Source organism: Phoca vitulina, unplaced genomic scaffold, assembly GCF_004348235.1.
Source record: "Phoca vitulina isolate PV1807 unplaced genomic scaffold, GSC_HSeal_1.0 scaffold2, whole genome shotgun sequence".
NCBI lineage: Eukaryota > Metazoa > Chordata > Mammalia > Carnivora > Phocidae > Phoca > Phoca vitulina.
The window spans coordinates 39,398,365-39,418,449 of record NW_022589705.1 but is presented as its reverse complement, the minus strand read 5'-3'; the positions used below and the strand labels follow the sequence as shown (position 1 = coordinate 39,418,449).

General features: G+C 34.3%; 1 protein-coding gene across 1 annotated transcript; it reads right to left on the bottom strand.

Moving 5' to 3' along the window:
• Window positions 1–1,090: 1,090 nt before the first annotated feature.
• On the bottom strand, window positions 1,091–19,019 carry ASB17 (ankyrin repeat and SOCS box containing 17). Its single transcript, XM_032425825.1, has 3 exons — window positions 18,355–19,019; window positions 2,689–2,968; window positions 1,091–1,377 (listed from the first exon to the last, which is right to left on the bottom strand). Exons 1-3 carry the CDS (start codon window positions 18,753–18,755, stop codon window positions 1,171–1,173), a joined length of 888 nt encoding a protein of 295 aa, XP_032281716.1. The 5' UTR covers window positions 18,756–19,019; the 3' UTR covers window positions 1,091–1,170.
• Between the last annotated feature and the right edge of the window lie 1,066 nt (window positions 19,020–20,085).

The window sequence follows — 20,085 nt, the reverse complement described above, 5'->3', positions numbered from 1 at the left end:
TTGCTTTCTTTGTATCAAAATCCATATAGTTTGGGGGTGGGTGAAATGGGTAAAGGCAATAAACAGGTACAAATTTCCAGTTATAAAATAAGTTCTGGGGATATAATGTACAGCATGGTGACTATAGTTATAATTCTGTGTTGCATATTTGAAAGTGGCTGAAATGAGATTTTAAGTGTTCTCATCACAAGAAAAAAAATTATAACTATAATGATAGATGTTAACTAGACTTATTGTGGTGATCATCTTGCGATATATACATATATTGAATTATGTTATACACCAGAAAATACATAATGTTATATGTCAATTATATCTCAATTTAAAAAGTAGTACTGATCTAGTATTTAGAAGTATCACACACTAAAACACTAAAGTTCCATATTGTTTTTGGGGGCTAATTATTTCCAAATATTATTCATTTCTGTCCTCTTACTACTGACTCCCACCCTTTAGTCAACTAATTCTTCACCTTGTATTATTTGTGACTTTGGCTTCTCAAGGAAGGGATCACATCTTAATTTCCTTGACTATTCCTTAACACCAAGCACAATGTTTTATTTGCAAAAGAACTCAATAAATACTTGTTAACAGGAATATACAATATAAAATAATATTTAACTAGCTTAGAACATATAAATAATAGGAGCTTCAGAACATTAATATGACCAAAATTTCCACAGGTGACAATAATGCTCTAACACAAAACAACTTTTAAGAGCAGATTAGAAGGGTAAATCTAAAATATAACAAAAATCATATAATTTGTTCCATTGTATAGAAAGGTAATGGGCAGAGTCATATATTGATTTAAAATTGATTCATTTATGGTGTCATTGAAATTATATTTTCTTTTTTTTTTGTTTGAGAGAAAGAACATGAGTGGGAGGGCCAGAGGGAGAGGGAGAGAGAATCTCAAGCAGACTCCCGCTGAGCATGGAACAAATTCCATCTCATGGAATTTGAGCTCAATCTCATGACCTTGAGATCACAACCTGAGCTGAAACCAAGAGTTGGACACTTAACCGACTGTGCCACCCAGGCGCCCCTAAAATTATATTTTCTAATGAAATATTCAATGCAATAAAAATTTGCATAAGTTAATAGTTTATTAACTTCTAAACCATATAATGGTGAGTATCCTTAGAGAACTCAGGACAGAGATGTGTATTAACTTTCTAAATTCAGGTAGTTCTGTAGACGAACCGGTATTAAAAGTGAAAATATTCCATTTGGGAGCATATTGTTGGTCAGTAGTTGAGCCCTGATGGTTATTCTGCAAAGATGTAATAGTTCACATGGATCTTTGTATCTTGTTGAAGGAATGTAGTCGAGCCAATTAGAAATAATTGGACGCCTTCCTAAACTTAGCTGCGTCTGAAGAAAGGGGAAACATTTCAATTTTGTAATATTAATCACTGGTTAGTCCAAATTATTAGCATTTTTATTTTGTATTTAAATTCAGAAAATAGGTCTTAAATTTATATAACCCTTATAGTATTTTTTACACAGTTTTTTTTTACCCAAGGCTAGTATTTTTATTCCCCTTCTATTCTCACAATGATATATAAAGTTTAAATAATATGTCTAAGGACACAAAACATTATTTCTTACAACTATGAATCTGTATATGTTTTTCATTTTAGACAGATCACACACTGATGTTTTATCAGCTTCTCCTTCCAGAGTAGTATTGTCAACTTGGCTATACACCAGAATTATCCAGGGGATTTTAAAATATACAAATGCTGAGGTTTTACTCCAGGAATTTTGATTTAATTCGTCTGAGGTTGGGCACAGACAACATAAATCTTAAAAGTTCCCCCAGGTGATTGCAAACATTGTAGAATAAAATTTCAAACTGCTAAACCATGAGAAATCTTGATAGGAGACCCATCTATATAAAAAGGTAAATTTTTAAATTTTAGTTAGGGTACCCCTTTTAAAGATTTAATTCTAGAAGCTAAATGTTAAGTTGATTTAAGAATAAAAGACATTGCTGAGATATTTCTCTAGTAGAACCTATAATCTGTAGACTATATGGTACTTTTGATACTTTTGCTTAAATGATATATATTATTATTTAGTCAATACTCAGCTATTCAAAAAATATCTAGTATATGCTTTAGCACCTTAGCACAAGCATTTAATTCATTGCTTGGGATCATTGCTAGGGTATGTGAAATAGTCTCTGCTCATAGAACTGAGGGATAGATATTTTCAATTGCACAAATATTTTAAGCCTTTATATTTTTATTTCTTGGCATGTGATTATATTTGTGAGGAGAAATGTAACTCATTTTAAATATTCTACTGTAAAGAATTCTGTTAAATTTTTAGTTTATTGTGTCCTTAAGACATAGAAATCCTATTAAACACTGGTTATTGTGTAATTAGACTATAATAATAACATACATCTACTTAGTAACTACTAAAATAAACTATAACTTTTAAAATGATTTATTTAGAAGACAAAATCATGAAATAAAGGACTAATAAAGGACTAATTTTCTTTAATTTAGATAATTTAGATTTTACCTCTTTTTAATTTATAAGCCTACACTCAATTATTAATTTTTCACTGGATATAATTCATAGATTAGAAATAAAATTCATTCTTGTCTCACAATTTTATCTTAAAATTGATCAATATTTAAGCCTAAACCCAAAGAACAATATTTTGCTTACCTCTATTTCCCTGATTGAAATGGCAGAAAGCACTCTGGAACATAGCACTAAACATGTTTTGGCATCTTCCTGGATGTCTACCAATTCATGATCAACCATTATTCTCACTCTTGAAGGGTAGAGCAATATTGTTATCACAATGTTGATGGGGTTTTTTTCTCTTTCTAAGATTCCATATTGCAGGAGTATTTTCAAGATACTAGATTGTCTTGTCTGAGCTACATAGAGTAGAGGTGTGATGCCACTTAGTGGGCTTGGACAGTATACTGGTGTGAAAGTTCTGTGAATCAAACAAACAAAAGCTTCACTGAATACAGAATTAAGAATTGTGGTAAACACTTTGTCTTAATAGTAATGGGAAAATAATAGTATTATCTTAAATATTAAATGTCTTAAATGGCTTTTAATGTAGCTTTATCTTTATGTACTTCTTTTTTTTTTTTAAAGATTTTATTTATTTATTTGACAGAGACATAGCGAGAGCAGAAACACAAGCAGGGGGAGTGGGAGAGGGAGAAGCAGGCTTCCCGCCGAGCAGGGAGCCTGACAGGGGCTCCATCCCAGGACCCTGGGATCATGACCTGAGCCAAAGGCAGACACTTAATTAACTGAACCACCCAGGCACCCCTATCTTTACGTATGTCTTAAAAAGAATTTTCTATTCTATGAATCTAGACCAAACTGAAATTTAAAAAATAAGAAAATTTCTATTACACATTTAAACTTTGCACTTGTAGAAACAAACCAAAAACGATTTAAATGTATGGGAAGTTTACTTTTAGTAATAGCAATTATGTTTCTCACTGGAGAAATCCTATTGTTATCAGAACCAGTATTATAAAACTGAGGTAGCTCTGGAAAATTTAAAACAGAAAAAGTAAAAAGGCTTTTTAAAAATTTCACTTTATTAATAGAATAAAAGTATGTGACCGTTTTGATACCTTTTTGTTTGTTTTCTTCTCGTCAGTTATGAATTGAGTTTGGAGATTAGATGAAGAAGGAATAAGTTCAACTACCTTAATTTTATTTTTTTTTTTTCATTTTAATAAAATTAGAATTGGTGTTAGGGCGCCTGGGTGGCTCAGTTGGTTAAGCGACTGCCTTCGGCTCAGGTCATGATCCTGGAGTCCTGGGATCGAGTCCTGCATCGGGCTCCCTGCTCAGCAGGGAGTCTGCTTCTCCCTCTGACCCTCCTCCCTCTCATGCTCTCTGTCTCTCATTCTCTCTCTCTCAAATAAATAAATAAAATCTTTAAAAAAAAATTAGAATTGGTGTTTGTATGTTTAAGCAATGAAAATTATATTTTTTTCTAATTTTATGTAGTCCTTGCAATTGAAATAGATATTTGTGTTTGCTAATGAATTGGTGTCTATATGTAGATAGGACATGGTATTACCAACCACAGGGGATTTTACATTATCAAACCTTGATTTGGCCGAATAAAAATGGCTTTTAGGACTAAAGAAAGGGAAATTTTATTCATGATCCTTTGTCTCTGGAATTCTCTTGATTGGTCTAATAAAATACTAATATGTTTTGTAGAACAGCATACAAACTATAAATACTGGTTTTGGAAAACTGTGCAGAGCAAGGAGAGCATTATTCAAAAAGAGGAATTTTAAGATTGTATATATTTAATTAATGAGGGAGGCAACACAGTATAATGCTATAAACAATGGAGATTTAAGGGTTCTAGATCCAAGGTTTGGTTTCTCCTAACTAGGTTTATGATGTTGGGTTAGTCAGCCTCTTTGAGTTTTAGTGTCTTTATGCATTTATGTATTCATTTGCTCATTAATTAATTAATTGAACACGTGCTTTCCCAGAGTGTACTGAGTACTAGATACAGAGAGATGAAGAATACAGTCCTTTATATCAAGATGCTTATTATAGTCTAGTAAAGGAAATGGACAAATAATTCAATAATACAATACAAAATGATAATTGCTATGATAGAAACATGTTTGGTGTACTATAGAAGCAATGAGGAGAGGCACTTAACTCTACCTGAAATAACCATTGTTTTTAGGTTATCCTGGAGCTAAGATTTGAAGGATTAGTAGGTGTTTATCAATAAAATATTAGAAGTAAATGTTTCATTTACAAGCATAAAGCAACATTGGAGGATTCTTTTACCTGAGCTACCTGTATAAAAAGAATGTTTTGTATTAGATATGTTCTCTGTTGAAGTGTATTTAGAAGTCCCCAAAACTTTCCCTGTAGTGATTCCCTTACCAGAAGCTCCAAAGAGAACAGTTTCAAAATCACTAGACCAACTAGTTTATCTCCAAAGCTTTATTGAGTGTTGAAATGCCAAGATTTTGTGATTCACCAAAAAAAAACAAAACAAAAAAAACTGTGGTGTAGTGCAGACTAGCATCTTAGAAATTAAGAAGTTGAGTTTTTGTTGTAACTCTGCCAGTGTTACTATATATATCCTTCTAAGTTCTGTATATAAATATATACATTCTCTGTTGGAATAATCTCCAAATCAGTATTGCCCCAGACATCTCATCTTTTTCATACATACTTCCAATGTATATCCCAAATTGAACTCCTAAACTGCTTCTCCTTCTTCATTCCCTGTCCTGCTTATAGGTATTCACTTTCCCAAACCACATTGCATCCAGCTTTTTCACAGTTCTTTGATTTGTATATGTCTTTCTCCCTTTTCAATTCTGGCAAGTCTTGCTCATCATGTAAGACTCTAATAAAGTCTTTTGTAAAGACTTCTTTGATGACCTGACCTTTCTCTTCTCATGACACTTTGTACATTCCTCTATTAAGCCCATATCATTTTGGACAATTTAACATCTCTAATCTTTATTTTCTCATCTTCAAAATAAATGGGTGAGCAAGATGTGCAATAAAAATTTAAGCTCTACAAGGGCAACATTTTTGTCTGTTTAACCTGCTATTAATATTCCTAAATGCCTAGAATAATGCTTAGCCCAGAGTAGACCCTCAAGTATTTGTTGATTTTTTTTACTATTATCCAGAAAAAAACATATATGTAATTAAATTTATTTTGTGGTTTTTGGACCTAACAAGACTGTTAGTGAAGTGCAATCATTTAAATTTTTCAAAGGCAATCTAATTTATTAATCTTGCTTGTTCTTTTTTTTTCAGATATGTCTTTTTTATTGAAGTAAAATTGATATAACATATTAGTTTCAGGTCTGCAACATAATGATTCAATATTTGTATACATTGTGAAGCAATTAACATAAGTCTAATTACCATCTGTCCTCATAAAAAATTAGAAAAATATTTCTTCTTGTGACGAGAACTTTCAAGATCTACTCTCAGCACCTTTCAAACATGCAATAAAATATTATTGACTATAGTAATCATGCTGTAAATTACATTACCATGAGTTATTTATTTTACAACTGGAAGTTTGTACTTCTTGACCCCCTTACCCATTTGACCTGCCCTCAACCCCCCTTCACTCTGGCAACCATCTTTTCTCTGTATCTATGAGTTTTGTTTTGTTTACTTGTTTGTTTTGTTTTTTAGATTCCATATATAAGTGAAATCATGTTATTTGTCTTTCTCTGTCTGACTTAGTTCACTTAGCATAATACCCTCAAGTTCATTCCATGTTGTCAAAAATGGCAAAGTTTCATTCTTTTTTCATGTCTGAGTCATATTCCACTGTATGTATGTGTGTGTATATATATATATATATATATATACACCACATCTTCTTTATCGATTCTTCCATTGATGGACATTAGGTTGTTTGCACGTATTGGCTATTGTAGATAATGCTGTAGTGAACAGAGGGGTACATATATTTTTTGTATTAGCATTATTGTTTTTTTCAGGTAAATACCCAGAAGTAGAATTGCTGGATCATATGGCAGTTCTGTTTTTAATTTTTCAAAGAAACTCCATATTGTTTTCCATAGTAGTTGCACCAATTTACATTCCCACCAATATTGCATAAGGGGTTTCCTTTTCTGTGTATCCTTGACATCACTTGTTATTTTTTGTCTTTTTTATAACAGCCATCCTGACAGATGTAAAATGATATCTCATGGTTTTGATTTGCATTTCCTTGATTACTGATGTTGAGCATCTTTTCTTTTTTAACTTTTTAAATTTTATCAATTTTTTTTTCAAAAGTGTGGAAGGGGGAGGGGCAAAGGAAGAGGGTGAGAGAGTATCTCAAGCAGGCTCCATGCCCAGCGTGGAGCCTGATGTAGTACTCGATCTCACAACCCTGAGATCATGACCTGAGCCAAAATCAAGAGTTGGGTGCTTAACCAAAGAGCCACCGAGGTGACCCTTTTAAAAAATTTTTAATTAATATTTTTAAGTAGATTCTATGCTGGGCATGGAGCCAAATGTGGGGCTTGAACTCACAACCCTGAGCCACCCAGACACCCCTTGAACATCTTTTCATGTGACTGTTAGCTATCTATAGATCTTTTGAAAAATGTCCATTCAGATCCTCTGCCCATTTTTTAATAGGATGTTTTTATTGAGTTGATGATTTCTTTATATGTTTTGGATATTAACCCCTTATTAGATATATCATTTGCAAATATTCTTTTTCCCATTCAGTATGTTGCCTTTTCATTTTGTTGATGGTTTCCTTCACTGTGCTGCAGCTTTTTAGTTTATTTTTGCTTTTGTTGTCATTGTCTTTGGAGTCACATCCAAAAAATATTGCCAAGAACAATGTCAGGGAACTTACTGTCTATGTTTTCTTATAGGAGTTTTATGGTTTCTGGTCTTGCATTCACATCTTTAATCAATTTTGAGTTAATTTTTGTGTGTGGTATACAATAGTGGTCTAGTTTCATTCTTTTGCATCTGACCAGTTTTTCCAACATCATTTATTGAAGAGACTGTCCTTTCCCCATTGTATATTCTTGTCTTTTTTTTCATAATATTAATTAACCATATATGCATGGGTTTATTTCTGGGCTCTCTATTTTGTTCCATTGATGTGTGTGTCTGTTTTTATGCCATACTGTTGTAATTATTATCTTTTTAATATAGTTTGAAATCTGGGAGCATGACGCCTCCAGCTTTGTTCTTCTTTTTCAAGACTGCTTTCATTTTTCAAGATCTTTTCTGTTTCAACACAAATTTTAGGATTGTTCTAATTCTGTGGAAAATGCCATTCAAATTTTGATAGAGATTGCATTGAATCTGTAGATTGCTTTGGGTGATATGGACATTTTAATAATATTGATTATTTTAATCCATGAACACAGAATATCTTTCCATTTATTTGTGTCTTCTTCAATTTCTTTCATCAATATCTTAGAGTTTTCAGAGTACAGATCTATCACCTCCTTGGTTAAATTTATTTCTAGGTATTTTATTCTTTTTGATGCAATTATAAATGAGATTGTTTTCTTAATTTATTTTGCTGATAGTTCACAGTATATAAAAATAACAGATTTTGTATATTGATTTTATACCCTGTAACTTTACTGAATTTATTCATTTTAACTTGGTGGAGTTTTTAGGGCTTTCTATATATAAAATAATGTCACCTATATATAGTGGCAGTTTTTCTTTTCCAATTTGGATGTACTTTATTTTATTTTTTAATTTATTTTAATTTATATTTTATTTGCCTAATTGCTCTGTCTAGGACTTCTAATACTATGTTGAATAAAAGTGGTGAGAGTTGGCATCCTTGTCTTGTTCCTGATCTTAAAGCAGTGGGTATGATGTTAGTTGTGGGTTTGTCATATATAGTATTTATGATGTTGAGGTACCTTCCATCTATACCCATCATGTTGATGGTTTTTATCATAAATGGATGTTGGATTTTGTCAAATGCATTATCTTCATCTATTAAGATTAGATAATATAATTTTTAGCCTTCATTTTTTTAATGTGGTGTATTATGTTGATTGATTTGCAGGTATTGAACCATTCTTACATCCCTTTAACAAATCTACTTGATCATGGTGTATGATCCTTTTGATGTATTACTGAATTTGGCTTTCTAATATTTTGTTGAGGATTTTTGCATCCATGTTCATCAAGGATATTGGCCTGTAATTTTATTTATTTTTTACAGTGTCCGTGTCTGGTTTTGTCACTAGGGTAATTCTGGCCTTGTAAAATGAGTGTGGAAGTGTTCCCTCCTTTTCAGTTTTTGGAAGGGTTTGAGAAGGATAGGTATTAAATCTTCTTTGAATATTTGGTAGAACTCACCAGTGAAGCTGTCTGGTCCTGGACGTTTGTTTGTTGGGAAGTTTTTGTTTTTTTTTTGTTTTTTTTGTTTTTTTTTAAGATTTTATTTATTTATTTGAGACAGAGAGAATGAGAGAGAGAGAGAGAGCACATGAGAGGGGGGAGGGTCAGAGGGAGAAGCAGACTCCCTGCCGAGCAGGGAGCCCGATGTGGGACTCGATCCTGGGACTCCAGGATCATGACCTGAGCCAAAGGCAGTCGCTTAACCAACTGAGCCACCCAGGCGCCCTGTTGGGAAGTTTTTGATTACTGATTCAATCTCTTTACTAGTAATTGGTTTATTCAGACTTTGTGTTTCTTCACAAATCAGTCTTGGAGGATTGTATGTTTCTGGGAACTTACCCATTTCTCTTAGGTTGTTGAATTTTTGGTGTATAATTGTTTATAATTGTCTCTAATGATCCTTTTGTATTTCTTTGGTATTAGTTGTAATTTTTATTTCATTTCTGATTTTTGCATTTGGACTCTTTTTCTTGATGAGTCCAGCTAAAAGTTTGTCAGTTTTGTTTATCTTTTCAAATAACCAGTTCTTAGTCTCATTGATCTTTTTTATTTTTAGTTTCTATTTCATTTATTTCTGCTCTGATCTTCTTATTTCCTTCCTTCTACTAACTGAGCTTCATTTGTTTTTCTAGTTCCTTTAGGTGTAAATTTGGTTGTTTTTTTTTTGAGATTTTATTTTATTTATTTGAGAGGGAGGGAGAGAGAGAGAGAGGGAGAGAGAGAGCAGGAGCAGGGGGAGGGATGGAGGGAGAAGCAGACTCCTGGCTGAGCAGGGAGTCTGATGCGAGGCTCTATCCCAGGCCCCTGGGATCATGACCTGAGTGGAAGGCAGACACTTAACGACTGAGCCACCCAGGCACCCCAGTGTAAAGTTAGTTTATTTGAGCTTTTTCTAGTTTTTTTTTTTTTTTCTTTTTGAGGTAGGCCTGTATCACTGTAGTCTTCCCTATTAGAACTGCTTTTGCTTTATCTCATTGATTTTGGTAAGTTGTATTTCTATTTTCATTTATTTCAAGGTATTTTTTGATTTCTCCTTTCACTTCTTTATTGACACATTGGTTGTTCAGTAGCACATTTTTTAATCTCCACATATTTATGATTTTTCCAGTGTTCTTATAATTTATTTCTAGTGTCATACCATTGTGGTTGGAAAAGATACTTGGTATCAGTCTTGGATTTATTGTGACTTGTTTTGTGGTCTAACATATAATCTATCCTGGAGACTATTCTATGTGTACTTGAGAAGAATGTATATTTTGCTGTTTTTGTATGCAGAGTTATATATATATATATATAAAGTCCATCTGGTCTAATGTATCAACTAAGGTTGATATTTTCTTATTGATTTTCTGCCTGAATGGTCAATCCATTGATGTAAGTAGTATATTAAAGCCCCTTTCTCTTGTTTTATTACTGTCAATTTCTCCCTTTAGGTCTGTTAATACTTGCTTTATATATTTAGATGCTTCTATGTTGGGTGCATAAATATTTACAGATGTTATATCTTATTGTTAGATTGACCCTTTTATTTTTATATAATGCCCATTTTTTGTCTTTTATTACAGTCTTTAAAGTCTATTTTATCTGATGTAAGTATAACTACCCTTGCTTTTTGGTGGGGGAGGAGGGTTTCCATTTCATGAAACATCTTCCATCCCTTCACTTTCAGTCTATGTGTGTCCTTACATATGAAGTAAGTTCTTGTAAGCAGTAAGGTAAAGAGATAGTGCAAAGATGGTACCTACCGATGCCAGCACTAGCAAAGTAGAGGGAGAATGCTGAAAAGATGTCCACTGTGCCTTTGTCCTGGAAAGTCTCAACAGGCTCTGCCCCTCTGGCAGATACCTTAAGGTTAGCAAATGAATCTCTTTCACGTATGGTCTAGGCACTTTTCAATCTGCTACTTTTGTACTTGGTCCCAAAATGAATGTGTCTGCTTGTGAATCCTCTAAGAGTGGAATCTTCATTTCCTACAGCACTATTTCTCCTGAACGTTAAGTCCTGTTGGTTTTTAAAGCCAGGTGTTTTGGGGGCTCATCTCTCCAGTGCAGGTCCCAAGGGTTGGAGTGTCTGGTGTGGGGCACAAACCCCTTGCTTCTCAGGGAGAAGCTCTGTATTTGTGAGATCCCTGTCTCCTCCTGTTTGTGGGTTGGCATGCCAGGGGTGGGGTTTTTGGCAAGACCGTGTCTTTGCTTCCCCTACCCATCTAACATGGTCTGTTCATCTTTTTTTTTTTTAATTTGTTTTTTTGAGGGTGTGGGTAGAGAGGGACAGAGAAAGAGGGAGGGAGAGAATCATAAGCAGGCTCCAGGCCCAGCATGGAACCTGATGCAGGGCTCCGATCTCACGACCCTGAGATCATGACCTGAGCCAAAATCAAGAGTTGGACGCTTAACTGACTGAGCCACCCAGGTTCCCCAATCTGTTAATCTTTTGCTCTGGAGGATCTGTTCAGCTAGTTTTGGGGGTTTTCTTAGGGGGAATTTTTGCATATATAGATGTAGATTCGTTGTGTCCATTGGAGGAGGTCAGTTCAGGATTCTCCTATACTACCATCTTGAACCGCCTCTGATCTTGCTCACTCTTAAGATATTTGACTAAGAATATTGCTAAGTATAGGAATTCAGGAGACTTGCGGGGACAAAGATACCACAAGTTGTCCTTGGTAAGATTTGGAGATATTAGCTGATTTTAAAATATTAAAATTGATACTACCTTTAGAAGTAATTTTGGACCAAAAATGTTGAAAACATAACTAAAACTCAAATAGGCTTAAAATGAGATTTAAAAGTCTAATCTGTACCCAAATGACATGATTAATCCTCATGTTTAAAGAGCATGTTACTGTAAACCAAAATTTGCTTAATCTGTACTGACAGTTAATTATAACAGTACTTATATGGATGGAGTAAGGCAAGCACAGCAAGAATTAGTTTTTAAATGTGAAGTTAATGAACTGAACCCTCTGTATCTGAAAACCTGTCATATATGCTTATGAAATGGGGCATAATATTTCCATATAGACATGCAGAGAATGATTCAGTTTTGTAGCTATACTAATTATTTCTATTTTTTCTACTTCTCTTTTAGTTTTTAGCCACCAAATTTAAGAGATGATTATCCATAATTTTATTTCTGATATTTAAGACAGTTGACTTTCTTGGAACCATGTTTTATCCTAACTTAGTAGGGCTATTTTCTCCAAGTTATCCACCTACCTCTTTCGCTGTTCCTTTTCAACCATCTTTGACTGGTTTCTCTTTCTCTGCCCTTAACATCTAAGTAAAGAAGATTTGGCCTTTTGACTAATTTTCTTTTGACTTATTGTTCTCAGGCAGTTTTATCCATGACCATAACTTCAATTACTATCTATTAATTTAGTCAACAAATATTTATTGAATGCATTCTGTATGCCAAGCACTGTTTTAGGTGCTTGGGATATGTGAGTGAACATAACAAAGATGGCTGCTTGCATTGTAGTGAGGGAAAACAGCACAGAATGAGCATAGCAAAAAAAAAAAGCAAATTTTATAATATGTTAGAAGATTTGATAAGAAAAAAGAAAAAGTAGAGAAGTATAGGAAGTATGGAAGTGCTAGGAGGATATATGAGGGCATTTTCCAATTTTATTTTATTTTTTTTTTTTATTTTTCATTTTCCAATTTTAAATAGGATGATAGGAGAAGGCATTACTGAAAGGTGACATCTGAATAAAGAAGAAGGAGATGAAGACATTAATTATTTAGATATTTAAGGATCCTAAGGCAGGAGTGTTCTGGAGTGGTAAGGGAAGAGTAAGGGAGCCATTGGGACTGAAAGAGTGAAAAGGGTGAGGAGGAGTAGGAAACAAGGACAGAGATAATGGGATGCCACATCCTGTAGAGCCTGGTAGATCACTGAAAGGACTTCCATATTTTACTCTAAATAGAATGGAGGAGCCATTGGAGATTTTGAATAGAAAAGCAATGTGATATTACCTTTTTTGAGAATTTGTTATGGGATAGGAGGAAGAAAATTACTTAGTACAAGGTAATAACAGTAGAGATGGTCAGATTCTGTGTATTGTTTGAGGGTAGAACCAACAGATATCCTGACAGATAAGATGTGGAATGTAAGAGAAAGACACATCAAGGATGATGCTATCTAGATACCTACTGTACCTGGATATCCCTTAGGTAATGCAAACTCTTATGTCCCAAGCTGAATTTTTAGGTCCTTTATAATAATCTTGATAGATTTGTGGTATGACGATTGTGGTAGGCTGGATAATGGCCTCTCAAATTGTCAAAAGGGATTTTGCAGATGTAATTAAGGTAAGGATCTTGAGACGTGAGATTATGCAGGTGGACCCAGTGTAATTACAAGGGCCCTTATAAGATGTGTCAGAGAAAAATAGAATCAGTGTCAGTGAAGGAGCTATGACTCTATAATGCTGGCTTTGAAGATGGAGGAAGAGGCCATGAACCAAGGAATGCAGGAAGCCTCTATAAGCTGACAAGGAAACCCATTCTCCTGTAGAGCTTCTAGAAAGAACCAGTCCTGCTGACCTCTTGATTTTAGCCCAGTAGCTTCATTTTGGACTTCTGACTTCCAGAACTAAAAAATAATACATTTATATCATTTTAAGCCACTAAGTTGGTGACAGTTTGTTACAACAAGAGGAAACTAATACAACCATCAATGAGTCTTAAAATTTAGAAATTTGAAATTAACTCTTGTCTTTCTCTGATGCTCTGCTTCTAATCACTCACTATGTTTTGTTATTCTATTTAATAATATCTCCTCTTTCCCCTACTGCTATTTAAGTTCTCATTATGTCTTACCTGGAGAATTGTGGTATCAAAGAATAGCCAGAAGCTGGAGAAGATGGTGGCAGAGCAGAATTAGTTCTTTCCCTAAAACTATTATAGATACACATGGAAGCTAAGTTAGCACAGAGTGCCTACTATGCAAATTCAGCTTCAAGCAACCTCTCTGGTTACCTACCTCTTTTCAATAAGATTGCTTCCCACAACCCTTTTTCTATAGAAGTTCTGGAACTGCCACTGTACCTGGAGTGTTTGAGCAGTCTACTGACTGTTCTCCCTGCCTCTAGTCCCACCCTCCCTTCCCAGTCTAGTCTTCAAATGGGAGCTGATGAATCTTTTCATACTACAAATCTGACCTTCACTGGTTGGGCATCACTCATGGTGTAAATTTCAAATTCCTTAGCATGGTCTACAAAGTACTTCAGGCTTTCACTTCTAGGCTTCATCTGTCACTACTACCCAATTTCCTATCTTACTTTCTAGCAACTGAATAATTATCTAGACAATTATTGTCATAGACAATTCTGATAATCACTGAATGCAACATATTGTTTGTATCTCCTTTGGTTTTAGTCATCCCGCCTCTACCTAGATTATATTTCTTCAAGGGCTAAAGGAAGGGAAAACTTCCTTTCATATTTTGAAAATCAATTTAAGACATCCTCTCTTCTAGAGAGCTTTCTCAGGTATCTGTTCCTTCCCAATAGTGTTAAATTCTTTCTCTGTTCTCTCTACTTGTACGTGCTTCTATTTTTGCATTTATAGTATAATTATAATTTTTATGGTTCACTTATTAGTCTGTGAGCTCTCCAAAATCAGGAAATATGGTTGTTTGGTTTTGTATTCCCCAAAAATAACACAGTATTTGGAGAAAATGCTTAATAAATGATTATTGTTATTTTTAACTGAATGGTATCATCTCTCTTTAACCACTTACGGTCTGTCATACAGTGGCATTTAGATTACTATTGGTGGTTTGTTATAAAAATGAACAAACTTAAGTTCCTTTCCCTCATTTGTTCTATCTCCTCTCCTCCAGGGACCTATTTAGACACTTCATTATTACAATGGGGAAATTATCATACTGGAGTGTATCCTGGGGAGGGTGACCAAAAAATGATGTTGCTGTAAGAATAAAGAACAACAGATAATAGGAAACTTAAGGTATTCACTATGGGGACATAATAGCTGTGTTCAAATATTTGAGAGATTTTCATGTAGGAGAAAAAAATAGACTTTGTTCTCCGTAGCTCTGGGGGCAGAATTGGAGAAATGGAGACAGATTTTAGTGCATGATGAGTAAGAAGAATCTAATAAAGCTGCATAAAAATTCACTTTTTCTTTCAACAAAATCTTGATTGAGCTCTTGCAATGTATCTACATAGTTCTAGGCACTGAGGATTCAATATTGACGAAGTAGGGTTATTCCTCTTAATGGAACTTACTTTTAATGACAGTAGATAGTGAACAAAATAATCAATGAAAAAAAAAAACAGCAAATGAACATATAGTGATCGATGTTATGCAGAGAATTAAAAGTGTCATGATAGTGAATGAGTGGCTTCTTTAGATGGTGAGACCAGAGAAGGCCTCTCTGAAGGGATGACATTTATTTATGTATTTATGTATTTATTTATTTATTTTAAAGATTTTATTTATTTATTTGACAGAGACACAGTGAGAGAGAGAACACAAGCAGGGGGAGTGGGAGAGGGAGAAGCAGGCTTCCCGCAGAGCGAGGAGCCTGATGCGGGGCTCGATCCCAGGACCCTGGGATCACGACCTGAGCTGAAGGCAGACACTTAACGATTGAGCCACCCAGGCACCCCAGAAGGGATGACATTTATACTGTGTTCCACCTGATAAAAAGGAACTAGTCATAGGAAGATCTGAGTGAAGAGATTTCCAGGCAGAGGGAACAGTTATTATTATTTTATTATTTTTTTAAATAAATTTGAGTATAGTTGACACACAATGTTACATTAGTTTCAGGTGTACAACTCAATGACTCAACAAGTTTATACATTATGCTGTGTTCACAAGTGTAGCTACCATCTGTCACCATACAGTGCATACAATATCATTAGCTACATTCCCTATGCTGTGCCTTTTATTCCTGTGACTTACTCATTCCATAACTGGAGGCTTCTATCTCCCATTCCCCTTCACTCATTTTGCCCATCCCCTTCCCCCCCTTCCCTCTAGCAACCATCAGTTTGTTCTCTGTATTTATGGGTCTGTTTCTGCTTTTTCTCTATTTATTCATTTTGTTCTTGAGATTCCACATCTGAGTGAAATCATATGATATTTGTCTTTCTCAGTCTGACTTATTTCACTTGGAGATAACAGTCATTACAGGACCTTCAGGCAGGAATGAAATTGAAGATGTTCATGAAACAAAGGTCTGGGTGGCTGGAATATAGTATTCAAGGGGGAGAATGACATGAGATTGGATTTGGTTGATATAGTGAGAGACCAGATCATGTGGGACTTTTAAAAAACGGGTATTGAGTTTGAATTTTATTTCACTTATGATGGGAAAGATTTGGAGGATTTTAAGCATGGGTGATATATTTCACATTTTTATAAGGTTGTTCAAGCTTCTGAGTCAAGGATAGATTACAGGAGTTGAGAGGGAAGAGTGGAAGCTGAAAGACTCTTTGGCAGTCTGTAGCAGTTGTGCAGGGCAAGAGATGTATGTGGCTTCACCTGGGTTAAGGAATGGAGGAAACAAAAAGTGTAATTGGCATATGTTTTAGAGACATAGTCAAAAGGACTTGCTAATGTGTTGATGAATGAAAGAGAAGAATCAAGAATAAATCCTGGATTTCTGTCTTGAGCAACAGGATAGAACAGAAGGGGCCATTAGTCAGATAGGGAATTCAGGGGAAGGAACAGGTTGACAGGGAGAGAGTGAGATTAATATTCTGTCTTATTTCTGTTAAGTTTGAGATGCTTTGTGGAGATGTTGAGTAGACAACTTTATATAGAAGGAATCTGGAGCTCAGAGGAAGAAAGGTCAGGGCTGGAGAGAAAGTGGAGAGTCATTGGCATACACATAATATTTAAAGTCATGGGAGACAGAACAGGTATAGCTGGGAAACAGAAGGGTCCCTGGGCAAAGGAATGGTTTACCTCATGAAATAGTTAACTACTATTAGAGTTGTTCAAGCAGAGACCATATGAGCATCAGCCAGGGTGTTCAACATAGGGTTGCTGCCCCAGGTGGAAGTTTGCTAATGAATTCATAGATCCCATCTGAATCTAAATAAAATTCTATGATTCTGCAAGATCCAGATGATGTTGTGCTACATAGAATTGGCTAGTAATGTATTTTCCCTTGTGGATGTGTGTGGATGTGTCTAAGTCAAAATTTCTCGATTTTAAAACTGTCACTTAAGACAGTTGTTAATGGCACTGTATCATATCCCACTGTGTGTTTCTCTTTATTTCATTTTCCTTCCTCTCCTTTCAGTTTTCCCCTTTTGGTTCCCATTTAAAAATTTTTAAAATTTATCTTCTCTTCCTCTGTTTTACTCCATTTTTCTTTTCCTTGGGCCTACAATATAGGCGTTACTTAGTCCAGCTAGTGACACTCAAAAGCTGCTGCTCTTTGTGATAGTTACAGATATAATGGTCCTTAAAACAACCAAAAGGTGCTATTTGGGGGTTTTATTTACTGATATTCCAGACCGCAGCTAGTTCATGTACTTGGGTGATCATTAAGAAAAGCAATCTAGTGGTTCTCCAATATCACAGTGATATACAATCAAGAGAACAACTGCTTCAGGCAGAATCTAAATTGGTTTAGTCTTTAACTGATCTTATCTGTCTTGTTTTTTACTGCATTCTTGCTCCTATCATTGTGCCTAGCTAGTATAGTGCTTTATACATAGTAAGGTGGTATATAAGTAATTTGTTGAATGAGTGAACAAATGCACATTAGTTCTAATCAAGCTAGTACCCAAAACTGTAGAGTGAGTTAGTTACTGCAAACTAAGTAACTTTAGAATCTATATTATGGACTTTACAAAGAGGTCACATTGAAGATTTTATTCTATGAGATCCTCAGTAGTATTCATTATTTAGTTTGACATTTCAGACTATGTGAAAATTTAGTTCTATAGCAGACTTAATCAGATATTTGACTTCATTGTGTTCAATCTTGGAGGATTTGGAGTCATACAAAAAGGGAATTATTATGTTTAATAACTATTACTAAGTGAATATGTGTGTACATTCTGCATTATGCTTTGAAAGTCATTTTACTATATACGTACTATAGATATATATTATTGGTATTTTTAAGAAGAGATTACGGTATTACCCAAAATAATGTCTTTGTCTAGTTAGAGAAATCTAAGTTGTTGAACATGCCATTACCTTGAGCACTAACATGTAAACTTTATAGAGCGGAACTGCTAGAAATTTATTGGTAATAATAATGTATGTATAAGGGAGCATTTATTGAATAAATAATGAAGGAGTGAACAAATGAATGAGCAATCAAGTCAGGATTCCTCATCCATATATAGCCACTACGTGTGTTGATTTTAGAAAAAAAGAAGTAATATAATCTCCTAAAGAGAAATTTTCTCCTCTTATGGTGAAAACATGAGATTATTACCTCCATATCAGTGCCAGGTTACAACTTCTGTCTTGAACATAGTCCTTTGTCTTCTTGAGAAGCAGTTCCACAAAGTCAGGATTACCTTTTCTGGCGAAAACCCAGTACAGAATTGTATTCACACATATTTCAGTAAATTCAAGATTAAAATTTAGTTCGAAACGGTATCCTGATTTTTCCACAAATGCAATATAATCTGAAAGTAGTATGTCAAACCCATCCAAGTTGACATGCCTCAGAATTTTTGCCAGGGTTCTGTAAATCCTAGGTTCATAACAGTGATATCCCCACTGACCCAAAAACTGCAAGGATGGTCGTTTAACAATTTTGTCAATGAGATTGCAGAATATATTGCTTCTTGGACAAGAAGTCTTACGGCATAATTTAGAAGATTTACTCATTGCTATTTAAGGCAACAATATAGAAATAAAATCACAGGAAGTCATACTGTAATCCTTCAGTTACATATTTTGATAACATGGTAGGCTTTACTCCATAGACAGGAAGTGCCCTTTAAACTGTAGCCAGAAAAAACATCATATGAAATATTACCATAAAGTACTGGGTGACATCACAATAGATGGTGATCTGTCATCAGCACAGGTCAGAAATTTGGGATAGTATATGTAACTGGTGACATTTGAGAGAGATGTATTGGACATAAATGGCATGTGTAGCAGCTAAGAGCTAATATTTTTAAGTCTAAAGCTTCCGCTCAAGCCAGAATGTATTTTTGTGAAGTACTGAAAACACAGTCTATAATATATTAGACAAAATAATATTAATAACCAGGTTGGTGATTCCTTTTAGGCTGTCATGTTCTGCAGGAGTACTGCATGTTCTCACTTAAGCCTCATAGGATATTTTCCCTACTTCATAGCTGAGGAGACTGAGACTTAGAAAGTTTATGACACCTGCCAAAAGGCATTGTATTCATTCTCAGAAAAGCTGCCATTTGATATTAAACATTTGGAAACTTTGCTTTAGAATTTAGAATTTTATAGACCTTAATCCTCTATAAATTAGGCAGAACATATACAGTTTGGACATCAAAGGTGTTTAAGGCTTGATGTGGCATCCTTGCCCCAGTAAAATAAAGGGGAAATATGGTTGTTTAGTAGTTTATGCGTCAGCCACCTTTCTGTTAAATTTAATAACCTTAGGTGTATTTATTAGCAATTTTAAAGGTGCTTAAATGTTTTTTTTTCCTTTTGAATATTTTTCTTGAAATCACAGAAAATAATGTCTCTTTAGTAAAGGACAATTATAGCTTTGGGTTTACTATAATGTACTTTCACTATAGTGAATTTAATTCTCTATAAGCTCTAAACTCTCTTTTCCCAGGATAGCAGGAAAAACTAACAACTATTGTCATCTTTCTGAAAACCAGGAGTTTTGTTAATTTCCTCTAATTTCTTTCTCTTTTTATTTTCTCCACTTCAAAAAAAAATACATTTTTAAAGTGAACTATTTTTATTGATTTCTTACTTAAGGGTCATAAAAAATTGCAACATTATAGAACCAGTGAAAATCCTTCCTGAGATAATCATGTTAACAGTTTTATGTACAGTCTTTCAAATATTTTTGTGCTTATGTATATAAATAGATATTATATACTTTGTTCTTTTTATACAAATGGAATAATATTATACATAACTGGTTCTATGAACTGCTTTATATTTATATAACAGCATATAATAGGTACGTTTGTATGACCATTTATAATAATAG

What these genes read in the sequence shown, in the direction of transcription:
- ASB17 (XM_032425825.1), bottom strand. Translation starts at nt 18,755, where the DNA reads ATGAGTAAATCTTCTAAATTATGCCGTAAGACTTCTTGTCCAAGAAGC. An exon ending in AACCTGGCACTGATATGGAG is followed by an intron (nt 2,969 to 18,354) that starts GTAATAATCTCA and finishes TTTGATTCACAG; the next exon opens with AACTTTCACACCAGTATACT. An exon ending in TTTCAATCAGGGAAATAGAG is followed by an intron (nt 1,378 to 2,688) that starts GTAAGCAAAATA and finishes CCCTTTCTTCAG; the next exon opens with ACGCAGCTAAGTTTAGGAAG.